Consider the following 24,961-nt stretch of genomic DNA (forward strand, 5'->3'; position numbering starts at 1 on the left):
TATATTTGGCAATTTCTAGTTTCCGCATATATAGTTGATGTGTAATATCAGGAAAACTATATTTCTATGCATGCATTTTCATTTTGCTGTAGGCTACCGTAAGAGTCTAGTTTGTGTATCTCGCGCCGATGCTTTATATTTGCCGGGTTAGTTGATTGTAGCATATCTATATTCTATCAGCTTGCAGGAGAGTAAACGTGACTTATGTTCGGAGTGAGGAGCTTCAGTTTTGAAGTGTTGAACTTCTGACCTTCAAAGCAAAGCTATAGCCTTTAATTGTTATCGTCATTTGTAGATTTTGAACATTTCAAATTTATCATATGCCTATTCAAGTTCTATTTTTACAGGCTGCGATCAGGCCTACAGTTGAACTACAAATAGTATATACTCGCATAATCAGGATGCTTGAAGAAACAATTGATGCCATCAAGAATGTATTTCCGATGTCAATCCTCGCGTTGGTTCCAGTGTTAATAATATTCACGCCGTCTGCAGTTAACGCCGCTCAAGAATTTACAGTATACCGAATGCAACAGTACGATCTTCAGAGCAAAAGCTATGGTATGTGCAGTAATGCGAATTCCATACAGGCCGAAAGAATACCCACAACTTTTGACGTCAATACATTGACGTTGCTCTGTTTGGAATGTTCTATGCTTGAATATTAGCCAATTGTAGGTCATTCTTAATAAATCTCGCTTAAATTACATGTATATGTAGCAATCATTATCCATTAGCACCTGGTAACATGTGAAGGTTTATGGGTCGTTAGGCTATATAATTATTTATGATACTTGACATTATGCTTGACTGCTTGTGCAGTATGAGATTGTGCTCATTGTAATAAGTCTGTTTCCGTCAGCATCGATGGGCTGTGCCATGATTAGAGCTATGAAATTTTAACTTTGAAATTCAAAGCATCAACATTCATCCATTTCGAGTAGCCTATACCCCTTTGTGCAGTTTCTGATGTGTTTTCATTTCCAGGTTCCAGAAATTCCATGGTCAATATGGAAGCTCGCGTTCTTTCATCATCGAACTCACTAGCCCGAAAATGTGTGGTCGCACACGCCAGGGATTTAACTTACGAGAAATATCTGGACGCTTTGGAAAGGGCGATGGGCGCTTTGCTCGTCATAATCCCAGAAAACGCTTCCAAAACTGAAATGGAGGTAAAATTGCGTCATGCTTTCATATTGAACATTCGGTATGGTATCGTATCAATAGTATTTGAGTAGTACATCATAATTACTGTTCTTTACTATTGCTGTGTCTTGTGTCATTGTTTTATATATATGGTATGAAAAGGATGAGGACTCGCTGCTGCCCAACTGCAGTAAATTTTTGCTTTTGTGCAGTGACCATTTCTTTCCTTTATCTCTCTTGTTGAACCTCGTTGACGCACCGTTGTAGTGTATTCAGGCACCATAGACCATATTTTAAAAGAAATCTGTTTAGTAAAATGGGAAGTAGTCCTTAAATTCGCTTGAGTATACGGCAAGTAGCCTACTACAAGAAGGTAAAATATATTTGCGTAATTTGACAGAGTGCTTTGTTATGGACCACCTCTGACCACGGCTTTTGCATGTGGCTGTACCACTGTGAGTGTGAAAATTAGTGTAAATGTCCTTCGAATGAATAAATCTGCCTGTGTGTAGAATTTCGATTTGCCGAAGTGATCTGTAAGAAAGCATTGATGTGTTTCTACCTCTCTATCCCTTTCTGTCATCGACGCATTTGCCGATATGTTTCAGAATTTCATGTCGTTGGAGCAGGGCTTGATGACTGAGCAAACCAACGTTCCTGTGTATTTTGCCCATTCCAGCGAAAACTTGGAAGGCCTGCTGTATGACGTAAGATACAAACACACTGTAACGAATACTTGATCGGGCATTACCAGCAAATGTACGCACAGGTTCAAAGATCGACGTCCGACGACGTAACTAGTGCGGCCGAGGCCCTGCTGAATTCAGCCACGTCCATCGGGTACCAATTGGTCACGAGCGGGGGACAAAGCAAGCCGCAGCTCGATCACAGCGTTGTGAACATCCAGGTTTTAAATACCGCGCGCAAATGTTTGTAAGCATTTTGTACATGCGCCGTGTATTTCTCAGGGTTATCTTCCCGGTATGGGTAATCAACTTCCGACCATAGCGATCGTCGCTCATTACGACTCGTATGGGATCGCGCCGGTACGTATCTGCATTTCTTCTCTGGTAGAAGTAAAGTAGCGAAATATATTTACACCCAATTACAAGTAGAAGTACCGTAAACCGGGGTAACTTCGGACAATTTTCAACAATTCCGCTTTGTATCTTGGAAATGCTAGGGTGTAGGGGAGGCAAGTTTTGTGTTTTTTAGGGGTCATGGAGCAAAGATTAGAATTACCTAATCCAAAATGTTCATGGTCATAAATAAGTACCAGATTTCTGTAAATTATCCGTGTCCAAAGTTTCCCCTGCATGTGGGGCAACTTTAGACAATGTAGTTTTTTGTATGTCTTTACACTCTATTGTTTATGAAACCTAGTAAATGAGGCTTCTTTGGTAAGAGTTGATGAGAGCAGTGGCTAAAACTGAAACCAAATAGTATGTCTACCCTATTGCATGATTTTTACCTAATCCTCCCCCCCCCCCAAAAAAAAAAAATTAGGTAGGTTATGAAGGCTAATGCCCCTTTATTCATCCCTTATCTCAATTTTCCCTCATGCCTTCACCAATTGGGACTTATAAACAACATATGGTGATAAGGGGTATCCCACTGGCAGGGTCAGCAATCGATAGCAAACATTAAGCATGTTACCGTGATATATTGCTGATTTCAAATCTATTACAGTTCTTTAAAAGATACACTTTCCCTCTCCTATGTCCTCTCATGGACATATTTGTAGTAGCCTAATTTACTATATCCCATATTCAGCAGGCGCATCTTTAGGAGTCTTTGCAGTAGCTTACACCCGATTACAATCTCTCAGCTCATTGCCTACCCATTTTTTCATATTTTGGCAAACTCTTAATTTATTAACCTTCCCATTCCATTTTAAGAAGCCATCAAGCCGGTCATAAGGAATATAGTTGACGATACACTTTGACACAGATAAAGCAGCCACTTTCCAGAGCTCTAAATATCACATTTTTCACTGTCCAAAGTTACCCCGTTCTGATAAAATTTGACGGGGCAACTTCGGATATCACATTTTCTTTTATTGATCAAAGGGTGAGCCCACCGAGATTTTTTCCATGGATTAAGACTACGTAGACCAGTGGTTCCCAAACTTTTTCGGTGTGAGGGCCAAATTTAGAATTTCAGAGTACGGTCGGGGCCGCACGAATACTACGGCTATGAAACGGACCCAAAACAGTCATCATGGCTATTTTGGAGTAGTTTTATTGCCCTGGCGAGATTTCAAAACTGTATACTGTTTACTTCTTATCTGCTGCATTGGGTGTCCGTTGAGTTAATCAGCTTTTGTCGCCTAAACGCGCGAAGCGCGAGAAATTTCTTTAGTTTCAAGACTGAATCGATCAGTATGATCGGGAATTGCATGTATTGCTATCAATTTTCGTCCTGTCTCTGTTCACGTAATCTGATTTACCGGTAGAGCTGAGTGAGATGTGTTTCAAAAGGTATAGGCCCCCTCAATAGTAATTAAATATCTCCGGGGGTATACCCGTTGGCAGGAACGTAACAGCACTTCGTCAGGACCCCAGGCTCCCAGAGGGTGATAAACTGACCCCGCATCACGTTGTTTGATTTTGCTACGAAATTAAAGTTGTACTGTTTAGTGAGACAGCGCGACGCGCGAATATTTCGAAAATTCATGATAAAATCGGTCAATAAGATCGGGAATTGCATGGTTGTCCTCTTTGCCCACGTAATCAGATTTACCGGTAGAGCTGAGTGAGAGGTGTCTTTGAAACTGCAGACCCCGTAAAATTAAACATCTTCGGGCGGGCGGACCCCTAGGTATGACTTCTTTATACATGTTTCATGTTATTTCGTGACATCCTGTCTGCTACATCAAAAATGTAGAATTGCCCAAACCTATACTAAACTGAAAGATCACACGATTTCAGATTGGTATTTCTTCACTGGCATATAATTATCTTTCCTGCGGGATGGTATTTGTCTTGTGAGGTTCAGATTGCCAAGACGAAAACATTCGGCGCCAGTCATTTAGGCGCCTATATGGACAAATGAACCTATATGTATTTTGTATATATAACGAGGTTTTTGCTATTTCGAAGTTTTTGGTCAGCATAAAAGTAGTTCTTTACGGCCAAGGCTTTCTCGCTGCCGATCGGTCTGACACACTTCTTGGAGTCACATGTTACATGGCCTAAAACTTCATATGTCTTGGCGCGTTGTGGTGCGGTCATGGCCAACGCTGAAATGACCATTTCTATAAATCTTGCGTCTTTTTTCTCGGGGAAGAGTACCCAATAATCAAGATATGTGGCGAATTAAAATCGAGCATAGCACGAAAAATTTTTGAAAAATTGCACAAAGTTTCAAAAAATACTCTATAATTTATGCTAATTCACGAAATAATTTTGGGCCCCCTTCGAGCTCGGCCCCCCTCAATTGGGGGGTTTGGGGTGCGGCAGTTAAGGCCCTGACTATAGGACTACCAATTATGCTGCTTTTAGCCGGCTAAGCAGTATGCATCTCGGCGTATTCAACCGTGAGTCAGGTGGTGCACATCTAGTTATCATAGGGTTACCATACGTCCTCTTTTAAGATGATTTATCCTCTTTTTTGATTTTTTTTAAAGTGTCCTCGGAGGACGCCCAAATGTCTTCTTTTTTGAGATTTTGTCTACTTTTGGATTTTGGTTACATATAGGGCCAAATTCGACTGATATACATTAAGTCAGCACTGTAGGAACGCTACGATGGCTATTTCGGGAGCTGGACCGGAAAGTTGACCTTTTTTTTTCAGTCAACCACCTGTTAATATGAAAGAAAACTGTATTTTCCGGGAGTTGAGCCCATTTTTCTTTTCTGGTCAGGCGACCACGAAGTCGGAAAAATTTACCATTTTTTCAGGATTTTCCTCCGGTTTTGAAAGTTATCAATACCTATTTATATCCATAGCTACTGCTCGTTCATCTGGAAAGTTAGGGCACGTTGCATTGAAACAGCAGTGACGTAACGTTAGCAGTCTATACTGACAACTTTCCTGCAATTCTATAATTAAAAACTACAGAGGCCAAGCCAAGCAAGAGCATTTTATAAATATAAATTTTATTTCTTGTCATAAATCGATTTCCTAATATATTTTGCGGGCCGCAAGAAGGCCATCTGGGGGCCGCAAGAAGGCCATCTGGGGGCCGCATGCGGCCCTCGGGGCCGCGCTTGGGAATCACTGACGTAGACGTATCTGCTGACAAGTTTTGAATCTATGAATCACATGCTATCTATGTTTGGTTGTAAGAAGTTGAATGGCCATCAATTTTCATGAAATTGACCCCCGCCATTAATTTATCAATGTTGGGTCAAGTTTATCTGGTAGTGAAATGAATCAACCTTTTATTGAGACTACTTGTGGTACTGTTGCCTCATGAAAAAGAATTGAACATCGAGCGGCAACCCTTTTCCATCAATAACCATTTCAATCTTTTACTGCTTAGTGTCCAAAGTTACCCCGGTGTACGGTAACCAATTCGAGTACAAGGAGAAAACGAAAGATCTGAAAAACGGGATTGTTTACTTTTACCGGATAATCTGAGGTGGCTACTTTCGAAATTGCGAGATGCGTCTAGCGACTAATGCAAAATGACTGGTGACACTACAAACAACTGTAGGCCTAGCCTTTGAAAATGTATTCAGTTATCGTGATACAGCGGCTATTTCCTGCCCGAGTAAGCAGTTTTGCATGATAAGTTATTGAGCGAAAAATGGGAGTAAGCGATGAAAAACCATCGCACAACTACTTTTTACTTCTCAAAATTTAAAGTGTGAAATTTAAGTAATTTTGCCTGAAATACTTCTAGTAGAAGTAGTCTGTAAAGTATGCTCGCTTGAGTAGATAGTGCAAGGAGGCAAAACTTAATTCAGACTCTGAAAAAGTAGAAGTACTCCGGTACTGACCGACTTTGGCATCGTGCATGCCGGACACGTTGTGTCGTGGTTAAAATATTACCTCTTTTTGCAGTATTTGTCTTACGGCGCTAATTCTGACGCGTCCGGTGTTGTTGCTGTTCTGGAGCTGGCGAGGATCTTCAGTAAGCTGTACAGCAATTCCCGGACTCATCCCAGGTCAGAGAAATAATTATGTTGAAAAACGATAGTGAATTTACGTTACCCTTGTACGCACTCGCATCCATAACATGTATCAAAAAATTGATGTGTCACGGCTCAAAACTTATTCAAGTATTCGTCCGTCACAAGTGTTAAATCAATTATCACTTTTCAAATATAATGACTTACAACCTTATCACTCTCACACTTCTCTTATGTTCATCTGCTCAAGACACATGATGTAGAATGCGACGTAACATATATGTATGATGATTTTCCAAATGAATTCCCCCTTGGCATACTTGTACTAGTATTAATGCACATTGTAACAGTGTTTGATATCGATCTTTCGGCCATCTTTTGACACTTCCTTGCCTTTTCATTCTCTTCCTTCATTCTTTCATCGGGTCTTTCTTTGGGCTATGCTGTATGGACGCCGTAAGATTTGGGGTGTTTTATCATTTTACATTATTGACCACTTGAGAACCATGAATGAATCAATCGACCAACACTTCGTGAATTAGCCTACACTGTGTGTTGTCATCGGATTATAATGTTTGATTTTGTCTGTCAAATATGCGAATATTCACGATGCTGTTGGATAACTGCTAATTGCTGAGCTCTCGTGCTACTGCTAGCACTATCGAAAATATCCAGCCTTGATTTTAGATGTCACATATGCAAGGTCTCGCGTTAGTCCTAGGCTTACTCTGGCGTTGGTATGAATTGCCGGTAGAACTGTGTGTCTGAGATATCTCTCAATGCTTGCGACGTCCGCAGGTACAACATATTGTTCCTTCTCTCCGGCGGAGGCAAGTTCAATTACCAGGGGACGAGACGTTGGATCGATGACGCCCTCGATAACCCCGCCACGTCAAACGAAATCACCACCAAGCTCAGCTCGGTCGACGTGGTTCTGTGCCTCGACTCGCTGGGAGGACGCAGCGGGAATTTGCACATGCACGTTTCGAAACCGCCCCGGGAAGGATCGAACTCCGACAGGATGTACACTCAATTGAAAAAGGTAACTATTCCACATTTACAGTCGGAGAGCAGGGTTATAATGACTCGAGTCACGATTTTCTGATGACTCTACTCATTTTCTCAAAATACGGAAATGAATCGACTCGAGTGAATCTGTGTATTGACTTGACTTGGACTCGAGTAATTGCACATGACTCGAATCAAGTCATAAGACTCAAAGATCGACATTTCATTGTAATTTCGAAAAGAATAATAAAATAACCACGCTATTGGGATTTCGTCTATTTGTACTGGCACTGGTAAAGTGTGGAAAATTAATATGCTATAAATGCGAACCATTCGATTTCACCAAACAGAGTTTTAAAAAGTGTGTTTAACAAGACTTTAACTGGAAACTGAGCACTGAGCAGTCAACACAATGACTCGAACTCGAGTCATAATGCCATGATTCGGACTCGACTCTCTGCTCGCTGACTTGGGACTAGGTGGTGAATTGGAAATGACTCGAGTCAAAACGATAAAAGTGAGATTGACCTGTGACTTGGAGCCTTGCGACTTGGTTACAACCCTGTCGCAGAGTAAAAAAAACTATAATTCTCCTTTTCTCTGATTTGGAACAGTCACAATGTACTCCACTGCTAGAGCCCGGCTGATATATTGACTAGTAGGGCTGGGATCCCGGAATCCTGAGATTCTGATCTCAGGATTAAACCTTCTATAATCCTGGGATCTCTAGAAATCATTTAATAGCAGCTCTGGATTATCAGCTGATTGTCTTGAACAGTGGTTCCCAACCGGGGAGGAATTCCCCCCTTAGGTGGAATTTTGCAATTTTTAGGGAGGAATTCCACGTTAGAATTGAAACGGATTTCCCAAATTGCTCATATCCGAACTGTCGTGAAGTCAATCAGTTATATCCGAACACATGCTCCTTATGGCTTGTTTTTGTTTGCTGAAAGTATGTTCAAATGCTATTTGAAATCTATTTTTCACATACAATTCCCCCGATTTTCAAGTCAACATTTTCAGACAGTGACAAAATATTACAACGTCATCGATTCAAGTCAAAGAGATCGCTAGCCTTGCTTTATTTTTAGTAAACAGCTACCCGAAAAAAAGACATGTTAAACTTGCTGCAATGTTGCCGAAACTTAATGGGTGTCCTAGATTTCAATGAGCTCCGGCAGGGAATCGGATCATGTGTATATCATGTATCAGGGCTGTGACCAAGTCGTGAGGTTCCGAGTCACAAGTCAAGTTCACTTTCATAGTTTTGACTCGAGTCAAGTCGAGTTATTTTCCATTCACCAGTGACTCAAGTCCAAGTCACCGAGCAGAGGGTCGAGTCCGAGTCATGGTATTATGACTCGATTTCGAGTCCAACTCACACTCAAGTCAACATTGTTTGGTGATATTGAATGATTTGGATTTATGATATACTAATTTTCCTCCCCTTGAGCAGTTTCTTGTCGCATTGTCAAGTACCAGTATCAATAGACGAAATTCCAACTTGGTGGTCACTTACTGTTCTTCAAAATTACAATGAAATGTCGGTCTCGGCCGTTTTACAGTCTCGAGTCATATGGCTTGGCTCGAGTCATGCACAATGACTCGAGTCCAAGTCGAGTCAATAGCCTGATTGTCTTGAGTCGAGTCGTTTCGGTATTTTGAGAAAATTACTCGAGTCAAGTCGAGTCATCAAAGAATGGTGACTCGAGTCAGACTCGAGTCTGGTCAACCCTGCTAAATATGAAAGTGCCAATATTATTGGCCAAATGCATGTGCAAACTTGAGAAAAAATTGCGAGACCAGTAAATTAATGGATATTGATTTGTCACAGCAGTTATGATAGCCATTGGTGCATGGTAAGCCAAAAACACAAACGGAAGTGTGGGGTCTGTTGAGTCAAGCCTTCCAGAATTTGTTTGATTGGGACCAAGACCATTGTTTTTGGAGGTTCACAAAGTGTTATTACAGCACTGCTAGAAACTAATACTTGGTGCCGCCCGTCTTATTCTCTCAGTCAACAGGTGTTTGCGCGGTAAAACTGACTTTTTTTAATCTTCGGGTGGATTTATCCTAAGGGGGGGATTTTGGCTTAAATTTCGGCCAAGGGAGGCACGGGATGAAAAAGGTTGGGAACCACTGGTCTTGAACATTCCAAATCAGTGTAATAATAATACCAGTTTGCAATTTTTGGTCCATTGGTACCACATCTCCCTGCTAGTTTCCTGCTCAACTGGAGTTCGATTGTAAATACATGAGGTTTATAAGTGCTAGTACATCATATCATCATCGTACATTATATCATGTTTTAATATCGAATTTACCAGCACAAATATGTTGTATCCGTAACGGCTCAAAATTCTGATATTAGTCGCCAGTCAGGCTCTAGTAATGTACAGTACGGTGCAGTATTCAGCCGGCACAATTCAATCGATCAATATTTGGCCACACGTTCGTTGCAGGCTTCCGAACTGATGGGAAACAGAAATATGAGCATGGTGCATAAGAAGATCAAATTGTCGGCCGATACTTTGGCTTGGGAGCACGAGCGTTTCTCCATCAGGAAACTACCGGCCGTCACTTTGTCATCGTTCGATAGCCATGACGTGAGTTTTGATTTGCAATGCCTGCATTTCTTTACAGATCTGAGTTGTCAAAATGGCAACTTGCATATTAGTTATATTGAATATATGTCTTCCATGTGCAGTTGAATGCTTTTTGTTTTTTCAGGGTAACTCCAGGTTTTCAGTGTTAGATCAACGTAATACAGTCGGTGACGAAACACTGGTGCAAAATATAAAGGTTGTTAATGAAGCTGTGATGCGTTACATTTATGACATACAGAACGTGAGTGCTGTCTTGATTTTAATCACTGGCTGTTTTGCGGAACAAAACAGGAAGTGATGCCTATCTGCAATTCAGTTTCGTAATGCCCTCCATTGACTTTTTTGTGTAGCAAAGCTTTTTGATGGTACTTCACCTACCAAACCAAATTTGACGGGATTGTGATGTGGTGTATAAGCAACAACTTTATTTTGATCGTTCAGTATCTTTGGAAAGAACTGAGATATGCTTTTTGCTAGCCTTCACTATACTGCTAAATTGTGCAGTCAAAATTCAACAAATTTTGTTCAGAAGTCTTTGTAACTTTCATATACTAGCGTTATTAAACCAATTGTAGGCTCTTTTAAATAATTTGGCACGGCACTGGCGGCATTGTGATTTAACTAAATCCAATGTAGGCCACGAACTCTATATTATGACATCCTGCAGAAAATTTTGTTCCAAATTTAGTAATTTATTTAAAATTTGATGTTTTCTTTCCGTAATTAATAGAGAAGTGTCTACCTTCTTGCTTTTCTTGCTTTTTACAACTGACGTAAAATTGTAATACGGTTTATTTGATGAACCGACAGTAAAGTTCACTTTGACCAGCTGTTGAGAACTGCTGACTAATACAGTGTTTTTCCAACAGTGTGTTTTACATCTAATATCTTGTAAACTCCTCAAATATTATACTGTCAATTATCATCCATTCACTATCTTGTGCAGGATTGTAGCACACAGGGACTGGGCTTGTTTTTATCTTATCCATATATTCTGTACTCTATTGAAAGTTGCCTTTTCCGTTACAGAACGCAGACTCGCCGATATCCAGCGGAGAGTTTGGCGTACACAAGGAGTACGTCTCGTCCTGGTTGGACTATCTTACCTCACAACCCCGTCCAGAGCAGGTTATTATCGCAGTTACTCGTAGGTGGTCAGTAGGGTGGTTTTGTTTTACAGACTTACCCAAGTGGTTATTCCCTTGGACTACTTGCATTTTGCACTTCTGTTTTGTATAGTAGAAATAAAGTTTCAGAGTATGTTTGCATCACTTTATGAGTGGAATTGTGATAGAATCTGTGAAATACCACCCGTATTGCCATCTACCTGAACATATTTTCAAAAATTGCACCCGATTGCGGAGTCACTAGTAATTTTACATCAGTCGCAACGATGCGTCTTGCAATTTCAAAAGCAGCCACCTTAGTAAGGAGTCAAACTACCCATGAGATTGAAAAAATTTCAATTTTCAATTTGTTTTCGTGTTCTATTAGACTTCATATTTCATCTATCATCTATCACATATTCCTAAGTGTGTTAACTGTAGTGGACGACTCCTAGACACTACTTACTTGATTACTTTGCAGAGCTATATTTTCTACTTGCACTTGAAGCATTGCATTTTACTTGTAATCAAGTAGTTACTTCTACTTGTAATTTAATAAGTACCATCACTGATTAAATTGTGACCACCTCTGGTTATACCAAATTAATAAGTGACATTTGCAACTCGTCTTTGTTCGCATTGTCAGGACATGCACGAAAAGCATCCGCTGGTGTCCTCTCTCGAATCTACTATGCAGAAGCACCTTATGAACGTTGAAAAAGTGGTCTTCCGTGCCGATAAAACGTAAGTCTTGGTATATTTTGTACCACGATGATGTCACTGATTCGCCTATTTGCTTTTTCAACAGGGATCCTGAATTAATACTGTATGACGGTTTGATGCGTACCATGAGTGCGTCTGTTGTACGATCGGCTGTGTTCGACCTTTATCTCAGCATGTTAATAACGGGATACGTATCGGCGATCTACTTTGTCGTCTTGGTGAGTACGATTAGATTCCAATGGTAGACGACTCAAACTAAGACTCCAGCTCTCCTGTCCTGGTTCTGACCAATTGAATTCTACACTAGCAAGCGTTTACAAACGTTGATGCGCAGTCTTAAATGCGATGCTCTGAATGTCTCCTACTAAAATTTCACGATGGTAACGCTGTTTATTCTTGTCAACAGAAATTCACCTACCTCAAAGCGTTTGCGTTACGAATTAGCAATTTCCGAAAGATCAAGACCGCTTGATGTTGTTGTCTGGCGTTGCGATCGGTTACTCGCCAGGGTTGGGTTGCGGATGGCTTCACCTACCACCTTTGCTTTCACGTCGTCTACCGTACCTGAGACATCGTCCGCCTTCTTTGAATACTGTCGGTACGAACAAATAATACCAGATGCGGACAGAGATTTTAATTTTCCAATCTTAATCATATCAATTGTTTCCAAATGTTCGAGCGATGGTTGCATTAATTTAAGCATTCTGCTTTGTCGTACTTGTGCTTGTCAGTGTTTGTTGCTGTTGTTGAGAAGGGAGATTATTGTGAAGACCAGGTCTTAGCGTCATAAAGGAGCTTACAAACCACATGTTGTTAGGAGGACGTTCTCTACAAGCATTACTTGGAACTGATGGGCTCTGTTGTGTTGAGGGATGTAGCTGCTCTTGCACTTGCACACAATCTTCGCTTACGGTATTGGACGAAGGTGCTTGGTATATTTCAGTATGTGAGGCAGTGACGTGCGGTCGGGTCAGGCAGTGCTTCGCCTCTCGTTAGTATGACTTGTGAAAATCTTCAGAAACTACAGTACCAACAATTACTGGTATTCTTGAATATCTAAATTTTTACCCGCAAAATCAGGGAATTTGCACATTCATTGCTGAAATATATCTCGTTTCAGTGGCGATTTTTATGAAGATTTGAATCATGGTTTTTCGAGTTTTTACCGGAGATCGATTGGTTGTTGCATCCAGTGGTGCCACTCGTAGTGTTTTAACACTAGATCTAGTGTTTTTTCGGTCGCCCTAATGTTCTAGTGTTTTTTTTTCGCACAATCTTGCTAATCTAGTGTTGTTCTGCAATTATGCGAACAAGGAATATTCTAACATTAGACTACTAAATGGTACGCTAAATTTATCGCTAATAAGGCGGTTTGGTGTCTCTGGCAGCGTTCGTTTTCAACAATTCTATATGGTCGTGCAGTAACAAGCAATTATTACGCAACAGGGTGCGCTGTAACTCCGTACTTGTGAGCGAAAGTCTCGGAAAAAATGAAGAGCGATTTCGCTCTGATGGTCTGTCGTTTCTTGTTGAACTCGCTCTGCAGATTCGGCAAGATTTTCATTTGCCGAGGACAGCATAGTTTCGTACTTGAGAGTATTGAATCCGTTAACAGTCTTATCAACACAAAGAGAAGTAAAATCAATCATTCCTCTAGCTGTGCAATTTCCCTCTGTGATATTATTTGACAAACTCGATGATTTGTCGGAAGAATCGGGCTGCTTTGGCAAATTCGCAAAATGAGCTGCAGGTCATCAGTCAATGCCCTCCAACAGAATTTTTACAAAAAATGAAATCCGAGCACAATGGATTCGGTGAATCAAAATTCCCTTTACTGGGGAAGCTCATGACGAATCTCTTGGCCTTGCCACATTCCACTGCATGCGTGGAAATGACGTACGCTGCACTGTATATCAGGGCTGTGGAGTCGGAGTCGGTGGAGTCGGAGTCGGGGTAATTTTCGCTTGATGGAGTCGGAGTCGTGAAAACTGTAATAGCTGGAGTCGGCGTCGGTGGGAAAATACTGACTGGAGTCGGAGTCGGAGTTTGTGAGAATGACCATGATTTCGACTCCGACTCCGACTCCAACTTCTCTATCATGAAAATATTTGCTTTCAAAGAATTTTCAATATAATTTTTATGTACCACCAATCACTGTTATTATTAACCATACAGATCAGCTGCGGCCAGCCCGTGGCACGCAGGCCAAATTTGGCACACGAGAAGGTTAGGTGTGGCCTGCGAGGTAATTCTCGAAATTATTTATGACATCAGGTACAATTGCAAGGCCAACCAAAATTTGATTAGCATGACCGAGAAATTTGATGATGACTAAAACAACAGTTCTGAGGCATTGACGTAACCAGGGGTCAGCCACATTTATCCCAGATCTTCGTATATGACCATGAAGTAGAATATTTCATAGGAGATTTATTTGACTTGAAATTTTTCTCGGTACTTCGTATGATTCATTGTCACTAGATTTCTTGCATTCAGTATTTGAGCCCCCTTTTGAAAATTATAAATAGATATTATTCACAGAATTGAGTCTAACTATATTCGCAATTAGGAGATACGGCTTCGCTTGTGCACTCGCAGCGAGATCGTCGACAAAACATTTGCACAAAATGATAGAGGCATGTTCACTGATACCGTCGATTTTGCTATGTCTAAACGTCGAATAATCCTGTCCTTGCCAAATGAGCCCAGTGGTATACAGATGCGACCCCCAATGTATGTTAGCGATATATTTATTGATATAGATAGCTATAGCCTAATTCAGTAGTTATCTTGCAAAAAAATTTCGCGCTTCGCGCGACCAGGGCCTGATTGCGCACTGCACAGTTGGAAGACATAATGTTATCAATTTTAGAGCGTAGTAATATAAGTCTTGTTTGCAATGTTTCATAATTCGGTTCGCTCCTATCGACGACTAAAAAAAGGTTATCAACATTCCGTTGCCCGCGCAATGGTTCGTAAATCTCAGGTGTCCCTTTCGCCGAAAACTTGCCCACCCCTGATATAGATAAAAGACATTACTTGCAAATTACAACTCAGTTGCAGAGAGGAAGAAAATCGCAAGATGCTTTTTCGCGATGCAGTCAAAATTGATGCAATTTTTGGAATTATACCATGATACTGTGACAGAGAAAATGCATCGGCTGGTTTTGTAAAATTGTAAAAATATGTAAATATGACCAAACGATGCTTCCCATTTGACAAAATTAAAAATATTTGTAGTGTAGCTTAGCTGTTTGGGTCGAACAAATGATTACGAAGGACTGCAAGTCCCAATCCTTGAGTACTTGATTAAGTACATGTAGACTAGACATAGGCTATGGTCTTTGACTACTTAACTAAATTCCATTTATGACCAATGTCTATTATTAGTAGTAAGAGTGTTTGTGCTTGTAATCAGGATAGTGTGTAATGACAAAATGAGTAAGTTCAATTTCTTTATTAGTTGCTGAGTCATACACAAGAGCTACACTTGGATTTTTTATCTACATTTTTATTATACAGGATTGGATATCTGCCATATATGAATGATTCATACATTGCAGGATATTAGAGAGTCCATGTTATAAAAACTTGAATAAGGAAGGATATTTAGCAAATCTTTATTTCATGTTAATTGCATAGTGGATAATTCGAGCTGTGCCACAATGAAACAATTCAGCATGCCACAGTTAATCATATGTTTGCATATGTTTAATGGCTGTATGATAGTCATTCAACCGACAATGTGGCAGATAATTTTCGAGGTAAATTGGTAATAATGCTGGAGTCGGAGTCGGAGTCGAGAGTCGGAGTCGGTACGTTTAAAGACCCAGGAGTCGGAGTCGGTACGTTTAAAGACGTCGGAGTCGGTATATTGAAAATGTGTGGAGTCGGAGCCGGAGTCGGTGGTAAAATTTACCGACTCCACAGCCCTGCTGTATATGGACACGTCCCCATTGTTTGATTGAAGATGTACGGTAGTGAGCAAGATGCCACACAAAAGATACTTATGTTTGATGGATGGTGTACAATCGAAAGATAATTTTTATAATGCCGTACAATTCGAAAGCGACTATATTTCATTTTTCTTACTGTGTTGAATTCGTTTCATTAATTTTCATTGAATAATCATGCAGTATATCAATTCGTTTCATTAATTTTCTTTGAATAATCATGCAGTATATCAATTCGTTTCATTAATTTTCTTTGAATAATCATGCAGTATATTATGCATATGTATCGAATTCATGCGTGGAACACTTCTATCTATGGATTTGTACCTTGGTCATCCTGATTACTTGGCAACGGCGAATTTCTCCTGCTATTTACTAATCTAGTGTTTTTTTCGCCAATCTATAGTGTTTTTTCACGACATTATCTTGTGTTTTTTCAGGAGCCTAGAGTGCAGACTTGGACAACTAGATAATTCTAGTTGTCTAATTTCACTAAATTAGAGCGAAATGCCAGTAATCTAATTCTAATCTAATTTGTGAAATGTTTCCATGCTCTAATTCTAATCTAATTTGTGAAATGTTCTTATGCTCTAACTCTGATTCTAATCTAATTTGTGAAATGTCCGTAGGCCTATTCTCTAATTCTAGTTCTAATCTAATTATTGTTTTCCTGAAAATGCCTCTTTGTCCGAGGCATATTGCACTATTGCAGTGAGATAACAGGAATATCCCTCTTGCGCAGGGAAATCCAGTGTCAAACCGCTATCGCCTTACACCGTGCAGTCATAGTAGATATTATGACGAATATTAGCCTGCTACGAGTAGCTTGTAGTCTGCGAACAACATTCTAGTTTTTAAAACTTTACATTAGTACATCGCCGTTCTGACCAACATGGGCGATGCCCACGGTTACCATAAAAGAAGTAATATTTTAATAAAGTATAGTAAAAATCGAGTCAAGCTTGGTGTACAGAAGTTAACCATTCTCATGGTTATGGGAATGCACTGTTGTTGTTGTTGTTTATTAAATAAAAATATCGCCTGACGGCCTTTTGCACCACGCACTGTGATTTGATATGAACTGAATTTTGCTGCATTCATTTTCCATATACAATTTCATTCAATTTCCGAGTTTTTGCGAAATAAGTAGCTCTAATTCTAATTCTAATCTAAATTGGAAAAAGCTTAGTAGCTCTAATTCTAATCTAATTTTTAAAAAAAGCTGTGTAGCTCTAATTCTAATTCTAATCTAATTTGGAAAAACTGTGTAGCTATAATTCTAATTCTAATCTAATTTGAAAAAAACTGTGGAGCTCTAATTCTAATTCTAATCTAATTCAGAAAAGCTGAAAATTTTCTAGTTGTCCAAGTCTGTCTCCAGCCATTGATCGATAAATTCGGCTTCTAATGTGGCTGTTTTTTATGCCACAAACGTACGTAGGCTACCTATATGATTTGGAGCGGTACCATTATTTAATGCGTTTTGGATGAAGTGTGCGTGGCAAGATGTCGTAAAGTGGTGTAATCCACAGCTGCAACACCAATGCGTTGCGGGTTCTAGTCTGACCGAGGTCGACTCCACAATTCCTACGTAAGTGTTGGAGGTTTATCTAGGCTCCTCCTCGCCATCACATCCACGTAAGCGGTGTCTCATAAAAAGCCAACAAGAGGGCCTGCAAAAAAATTGGCCTGGTGTAAATGACCATAATAGTCGACAAATACTTTGAATACCACAAACAACGATAGCGCGAAAGGAAAGATGGTATGAACAGACGCACCATGCCCCACCTATGATAGCACAATTCATCATAAACGGCTCAGTATTTGTGGTACCTGGTATTAATCGAATGCTGTCGCCCTCAAAATCGCCAAGGAGTGCGAAATTTAACTTTGTTACGTAACAGCTTAAAGGCAATAACCAGGTGAGTCACAGAGGATTTTGCAATCAGACATGTCACTCCTGGGTATTTCCACCCAGATCTGAGTTTTTAGCATCATCTGGGTTTCTGGATTTTTATCCTTGGAATGTGGGTATTTTTCTACTTCATGTTCGTCAGGTCAGTTTTACGCTCGAAAATTAATTATTAGTTTAGTATGATCGTAATGTCGTAAAATGCACGTACTGCAGTTCGTCATTGTCGATGAATTTTGCTGTTATTGCAACGACATAGTCTTGAGAGACTGATTCAATACTGTACTAAAATGAGAGGCATCCGCGTGATGTGACGGAGCTTCATTGAACAGTAACTTACGGGCCGAAGAAAGTCATGTTCGTAGGGCAACTTATTCGAAACACTGTCTAATAATTTGAATCGATTTAGGACTTCAATGCTAGTATCACTCCAACAAATTCGTAGTGTAGCGATGAATAACATGTAGTTTTATTTATGGTATGCACATGGGTTGGGGAGACCAGGTGATGATTGTTATCTGATTCTATTTAGTTCCAACAAGGACACACCAGTCCCAGCAAGTTATTCAGTGGATGCGTTGGTTATCAGCACATTAGAAATTAGAATACACCCTGAATTTCATGACTTGGCAGTTATTTTTTCGACTAAACATGCGTACGTGTCATTATCTCAGATAAAAGTGATTTTCCCCGGATTAATCAATTGAAAGTTACATTCAATCTGGGTCACTGAAAATATACGAAAATCAACCTCAGAAAGAGGGAATTGATGGCATTCTTGCGAACTTTCTGAGCGCAATGATATAATTAATACAATATTAACTATTGAAGCGGCGCACCGGCACCAGTTGTTTCATAGCAATGCGTTGAGAGGAAAACAGCATACTTTTTTGTGGGATTTGCCGTTTTAATCGAGCAAAATGTATAATATGAACTGTTAGAAATTCAGAAATAAAGGCTCCTTTGACTTTATGATCGTACGATGACTGTCAGGTCCCAGTTTCACAGCTATTCTATATAATTTTGAGTGAAATATAGGATCTGGGTTTTTCTGGGTTTATTTGGCCTCCATATCTGAGTTTTTCCGAAATAACCCAGTGGCATCTCTGTTTGCAATAATCATTGAAGGTTTACGCAATTTTCTTCTACGTATAAGTTTGCCTTATAATCTTATGGGCGCCCAAGACCAACGTTTTTTGGGGGGTGACGAAGTGTTGTTTCGGCCCTGCATAGCACTACCGCCTACCAGTCAGTTGCAATTTTCCCGGAAGGAAATATAACCGTGCTATTGGTTTCTATGCTCCCAACACTTTAATCTTCATACTAAGGACCAGACGCCAACTTTGCGCTATAGTTGGTGACGGTTTGAATGACGCTACGACTGATCTATGATATATACCTTATTGTTTACCCGATTCGCATTAGTTAACATTTTAAAAAATGAACTAAAATATTCAGAAATGAACCGCTGATATCATCCGCTTAATTGACATTCTTCTAATACAGTGGTTCCCAACCTTTTTGTCTTCATTCCCCACTTCAGATATATTCCGAGCCTTCATTCCCCACCTCGACCGTAACAGCTCTTTATCAGCCCCGCCAAAAAAAAAACGTTGATCTTGGGCCCCCATAAACCCTTAGCCCAGCTGAGCCTGTACGCTTTTTCCCTGCAATTTATCAGCTACATTTGGTCTGCTGTTTAGTGCGTCACCTGACTGTGACTAAACGCGCGAAGCACGAAAAATTTATATAATTCGTGTTTAAATCGGTCAATATGATCGGGAGTTGCATATATTTTGCTATCAATTTTTTATACCCTCTCTGCTCACGTAATCGGATTTACCAGTAGAGCTGAGTGAGGTGTGTTGAAAAAGGTAGGACCTCTAAATAAGAATTGAACATCTTCGGGTGGACCCGCTGGTATATTGACTTCGTTACATTATATGCTATTTCGGACCTCCTATATCTGCTATGTCAAAAGATATGGAAATCGCCAAAACTAAAAGGCACACACGATTTCAAATTGGTATTGCATTACTGGCAACAAATTTTTCCTTGCGGGATGGCATTTATCCTGTGGGTTCTGATCACTAGGACAGGAACATTCAGCGCCAGCCATTTAGCCAATTAAAAATATATGTATATTGTATTTGTATATATATCGTAGTTTTGGGTCGCCTCAACAGTATTCCTTCTCGGCCAAGGTCTTCTCGTTGTTGATCGTTCTGGCACAATTGCCGGAGCTGCATGTTACATGCACTATAACTTCATATGCATTCGTGCGTCGTGGCGCAGTAATGACCGACGCCAAAGTCTCCATTTCTATAAATGATACGTATATTCGTGGGGGAAGCGCGCATCCAATAATCGAATATACGGCAATATTAAATCGCGCACCCAGAGCGAATTTTTTTTGAAAAAGTGGTATAAATTTCAAAGAAATACGTTAATTTATGTTAATTCACGAAATAATTTTGGGCCCCTTCGAGCTCGCCCCCTAGCCCATTGGGCGGTTTGGGGTGCGGCAGTTACGGTCCTGTTCCCCACTACCCAACTCTTTTGTCATCACAAAGCAGATAATTGCTGGTTAGACTACACAAGACACACAACCACACCAGTACGCAAGACAATCGCCCATAACTGCAACATAAAACGTATTGTGAACCGATACCAGTAACGCTCAAAATTTCGAGAAAGCGTTATTTGACGTCAAACTAGTCGTGCTAGATGCGTTTGTGATGCCATCATTGGCCCTAAAGAGTTAAAAATGCGGTTTTTTGAACAACAGGCAATATAATTTACGATACCAACGTTCCAGAGAAGTTAACTGGTAATGGCAATTGCGCATGTGTCTCCGTGAATATGTATAGATTGTCCTGTATATAATTTTTAGCAAATGCGTCTATTCCCTACCATGAAACCATTGAATTCCCCACCAGTGGGGAATTCCCCACCATTTGGGAACCACTGTTCTAATAGCTATAACACGAGTGAGGTTAGCAATATCCCTCAATAGTTCTACTAGCAGTCACCCGCAGTTCAATTATAGTTCCAACAAACCGGGATAATAACCTCAGCGGCGGGGAAATTCTTTAACTGATATAATTTGATCAACTTCACTTCTCAAATTCCTCGCCCATAGCATGACGTTATGCGCTCTGGGCCTACATTTTAACGGCAGTGCCGGTCCGGTACGCTGCCTAACCAACGCAATGTGAATGGTTTTGTTTTCATTTCGAATTTGTAAACGTGAACAATTGAACATCACTTCCATTGCAGTTCATTTTTCGCTGGTGATCAGGAAGACAATGAGGATTTGAAAACTGGATTGTCACACAGGCGCCGTCTAGTCTGCGTTTCTCTGCGATCAATCAACGTATTGACATCTGTGCTTGTGCAAAACTGAGTTCAGCCTTCCAAGGGACGGGATATGTCGGGTGAAGTGAATTCACACACGCGGATATTGATTGAAGCAATGACAGCAATTTTGATTTGTCAAATCAATGATATCATTGGTCAAATGTACAAACCTCACATCAAGTCCAATTTATTTTATTGATTGTTTATTGTTACTAGAATTATTTTGCGCATAATTTCAAAATGTCGAAGAAATCTCTCGCGACACCCTTGCGATACACCCGGTTGAAGAGCAATATGCTTTATTATGCTGACCAGTGACCACCTTTAGGCAGTATAATCACCTATCCCTACGATTGCATGACTCGGCCCCATTCTCGTGATAATTTTAACCCTCACATATCCAGAACTCGATTATGATTCGAAAATATTAAATTGTGTCGTCCATTGTACAAGAAGCCAAGCAAGAATGATAACTGCCTGCTATTTGCAATCGCTGTTCAAATGAGGCTGACGAACGAACAAATTTTCGTAAAATGATTTTAATGATTCAAACGTTGGAGGAAGGTAGCTAGAAGTATGCATTCCCCCTTGCAGGTCGAGGCTGCTGTATCGGAATGCAATTATAGTTTTGTAACCATCCAATACTCAGCCATATAGCCACATATGCATAATTGCATATATTATACTGCCAGTATGGCGGTTCACTGATCAGTGTTTTCAACTGATTCTGGAAAGATGCTTTGCTCATGCAGTTATGCGGAGGGCTTGTCCCGCTGTGATTAACCAAAAAGGTAGTCTGATAAAGTCAGGTATGTATGATGCCAATTTCTTGTATCCGGCTCCACGTAATATCCAGTTTATTTGCAAAATCGAGGGAGGAAATTCTCCTGAAAAATAAAGATTTAGACCACAACTATATTTGGATATCCTACCTAGAAGATATAGTACCGTGTTCATCTGTGATCCCGTGTGACCGTGCGATATCACAAGTCAAAATGATTTTGCCCGTCTTGTCCATAATCTGTGGATGCGGTTCTGCGGGAACATAACACAATTTGATGTCGCTGCCATCAGGACCAGAAGCATTTGTGATCGCGGCCTTGCCTATTGTAATTATCGCCCATGAAGCCATGACTGTCGCATGTCATTGTGATGCGCTGCGCATGCGCACTCTGCTGATCACCGAACATTATGTGGCTTTATCAGCGAATATCAACGGATCGCATCTATGTTTCGTTTTATTATTGGTTACCATGTTCGTTCAATGATCATCATTAACAACACATCTGACCGCAATTTGTTTTGTTTCATCATATTTATATTTTATCCTGCCAAGGGAAATAGGAAATGATAGGCGCCTTGCGTACAGGTCATGCAGGTTTATTTTGGATATGAATTGGATAAAGGAGCGAAAGCAGGACCAGGACTTGATCATGATTCGTATATGCGATGCATCAGATCAGAATGGAGTATACCCGCGGATCATCCATAAATTAATGCGAATCTTAGAATTCTCGCCCGCAGAATCCGAATTGGGTAACTTTTTCCGAAAAATCCTAATCGTACAACTGGGCTAAGATACATTGAGGCGTAAAATAATCGTCAGATTATGTTTTCATCAGAACAAGGCAATGTACAATGTAAAATGCGATAAGACACAATGCGATGTAATAAACGTGAAGTGGGTGCCGAACGACCAGTTGCGGTCTCTTAAACTAGCATCCACTTCGACCTAGTGCTCGATGTCACAGTTCTTTTTCGATGTTATAGTCACTATTCCGCGGCTGTTTCGTGCTCTTTCCATTCCTTGTGAGTGCGTTATTTTTTCATCGGGCATTTTTCTGGACTTTCTTGAACCAGGGCCGTCCGGGTAGCAGGCGCTTATCGTCACCACTACGCCTTTACAAAGGCCAGCTGATTTATATTTGTTAGGACCTTTGACAGAACAACACTTTGGGATCGCCTGACAGAATATTGTGGAAAATCCAGTTCTAATCGTCTCCGAAATCCGAATGATGCTAATCACTGATACTTATATCCATTGAGTACGAGAAGTCGTGCCGCTGACGGTGTAACGTAATAGCATCTTAAGATTCATGCATGGCAGATTATAATCGTAGTTTTGAGAGGTCGTTATCACCTAGTCGTTCTTTTGCATATCGGGCTATAGTAGCATTAGGTAATACTAGATTGACTGGCATATGTAACGAAGTAAAGATGTATCTTCGCTGTTGACGCAAAATGAGCAAATAATGACACTACCATATCAACCAATAGATTCGGCGTTCGAAAATATATTTAGTTACCGTGATTAAAGGGCACTTTCGCGCTGTTATGACAACTTCACTAATAAAAATAATGTACACATTCCACAATTACGTTCTACTTTACAAAATCCAGAGTGAAAAAGTCAATAGCTTTGTTCAAAAACTGCTCAAGTAGAAGTGGAAGTAGCCTAGTCTAAAAACATAATCACATGCAGGCGAAACCTATAATCGCATATAGCCATAGACCCTACTCCGAAAAGGAGAATAGCCTACCTCGTCACATACTGACCACCTCTGGATATGCAATACCAGTTATGGAATCTTTACCTGATAGAAGGGCCGCTACAGATCTCCCCACGAATGTCGGCGTTTCCCCCTTTTCCACAACGGACTTTGTAAATGCCTGGTACGAAAATGCTCAGCATTTCTAGTTCACGGATCCAAAAGACGATTTTACAATCATACCCCAGAACCGCCGGTTTTATTCACCATATCCTCAATATATTCTGTTCGTACGAAGCCGGGCCAGAGGGATAAATAAGCAACCCCGTACTTTTCAAGTTCGTGAGCGCAGTCTCGAGCCATTCGATCTTTCTGAAGACGAAAGGCTCCTATTGATTCTGTCTGGCTAGGCATGATGTAATATTTTGGTTGTATAGTTTCGCAGGTATAGCAAGGATGTAAAGTTTGAATTGAGGCATAAAATACCACCAATGGCGAAAAGTATATAGTGCAGTGCACAAAGCCAACAAAATGATGTCATAATTTCCAAATCTCAAATGAGGGACAAATGCATTTTATCCACTTTTACCTCTTGACCTATCTATATTCTGCGTATTTCTATGATTACCGCTGCTTTTCCGACTCCATATGGTACCGAAAGAAAATATCTCAGTCCCCCAGGTGACGACACGTTGATGATCAGACCTTGGCGTTTCTCCACCATCAACTTTGCGGCATGCACAGAGCAACGATAATGATTTCTAGAAACAAAATTAATGACGTCAATAGCTACCATAGACTTCGGTATGTTAAGCATGTCAGAAGATCCCAGGTCCGTAAGATACCTCGCACGACCCAATTTGAGAGTCATATTATACACCGCGGTAGCTAATTAATGACACCTACATTTAACCGTGGGAAACAGTTTATACGACTGTGAAGTAAAATTTCTACCTTAGTCCGACATTGTTTATGGTATCCCAACCATCAAGAGGTTGTTCCCAGAACTTCTTCTTGATGTTGTCGGTTATATACTGTATTAAGCAAAATTCGCGTGGCGATATAATAAGAAAGAAATAATTTGTGCTCTATACTCGATTGACTCACCTGTACAGCGGCATAAGCATTGTTAACCAGTAAGTCAAGCTGGGCGTTGTTTTCCTTAGCAATCATTTCGAATAATTTCGACACTTGATCATCGTCTGAATGATCGCATTGTACGGGAATGCACGCCCCAGCCCCGCGTTTTTCAGACACCTATAACAACGCTGGTTTTATGCATGAAGTGCTCAGTTCAACATCTCCTAAATCCTACTTCTTGCTTTATTTTCTCCAATGTTTCCAACTTCCTCCCGGTTATGTAACATTTAGCTCCATTCAAAGCCAACTGTACCGCGATTCCCTTTCCGATACCCCTTGACGCTCCGGTGACTAGGCATATTTTTCCTCGAAGGTCGATATCTCCCGTAATTTTACTATGCATGGCTTCAATTTGAATGTAGTTAGTAGACCTATATATAGCAACACAGATAAAAAGCGAAATAGATCACTCATACGTTACAAAGCATGAAGTCCAATGA

General features: G+C 40.4%; 2 protein-coding genes across 2 annotated transcripts; one reads left to right on the top strand and one right to left on the bottom strand.

Moving 5' to 3' along the window:
• Positions 1-307: 307 nt before the first annotated feature.
• On the top strand, positions 308-12,384 carry LOC145447784 (BOS complex subunit ncln-like). The gene is made up of 13 exons (XM_080326055.1): positions 308-561; positions 988-1,172; positions 1,755-1,853; positions 1,916-2,053; positions 2,115-2,192; positions 6,157-6,260; positions 7,023-7,266; positions 9,695-9,838; positions 9,963-10,079; positions 10,868-10,966; positions 11,591-11,688; positions 11,753-11,885; positions 12,074-12,384. The coding sequence occupies exons 1-13, from the start codon at positions 321-323 to the stop codon at positions 12,137-12,139; spliced, it is 1,746 nt and encodes a 581-aa protein (XP_080182181.1). The 5' UTR covers positions 308-320; the 3' UTR covers positions 12,140-12,384.
• Positions 12,385-21,415: 9,031 nt separating this feature from the next.
• LOC145448267 (dehydrogenase/reductase SDR family member 1-like) lies at positions 21,416-24,961 on the bottom strand. The gene is made up of 8 exons (XM_080326627.1): positions 24,697-24,961; positions 24,489-24,638; positions 24,336-24,415; positions 24,010-24,142; positions 23,625-23,753; positions 23,487-23,562; positions 21,841-21,927; positions 21,416-21,779 (listed from the first exon to the last, which is right to left on the bottom strand). The coding sequence occupies exons 1-8, from the start codon at positions 24,862-24,864 to the stop codon at positions 21,637-21,639; spliced, it is 966 nt and encodes a 321-aa protein (XP_080182753.1). The 5' UTR covers positions 24,865-24,961; the 3' UTR covers positions 21,416-21,636.

Source organism: Botryllus schlosseri, chromosome 10 (genome assembly GCF_051294905.1).
Source record: "Botryllus schlosseri isolate E-star chromosome 10, Bs_hap1, whole genome shotgun sequence".
Lineage (NCBI taxonomy): Eukaryota > Metazoa > Chordata > Ascidiacea > Stolidobranchia > Styelidae > Botryllus > Botryllus schlosseri.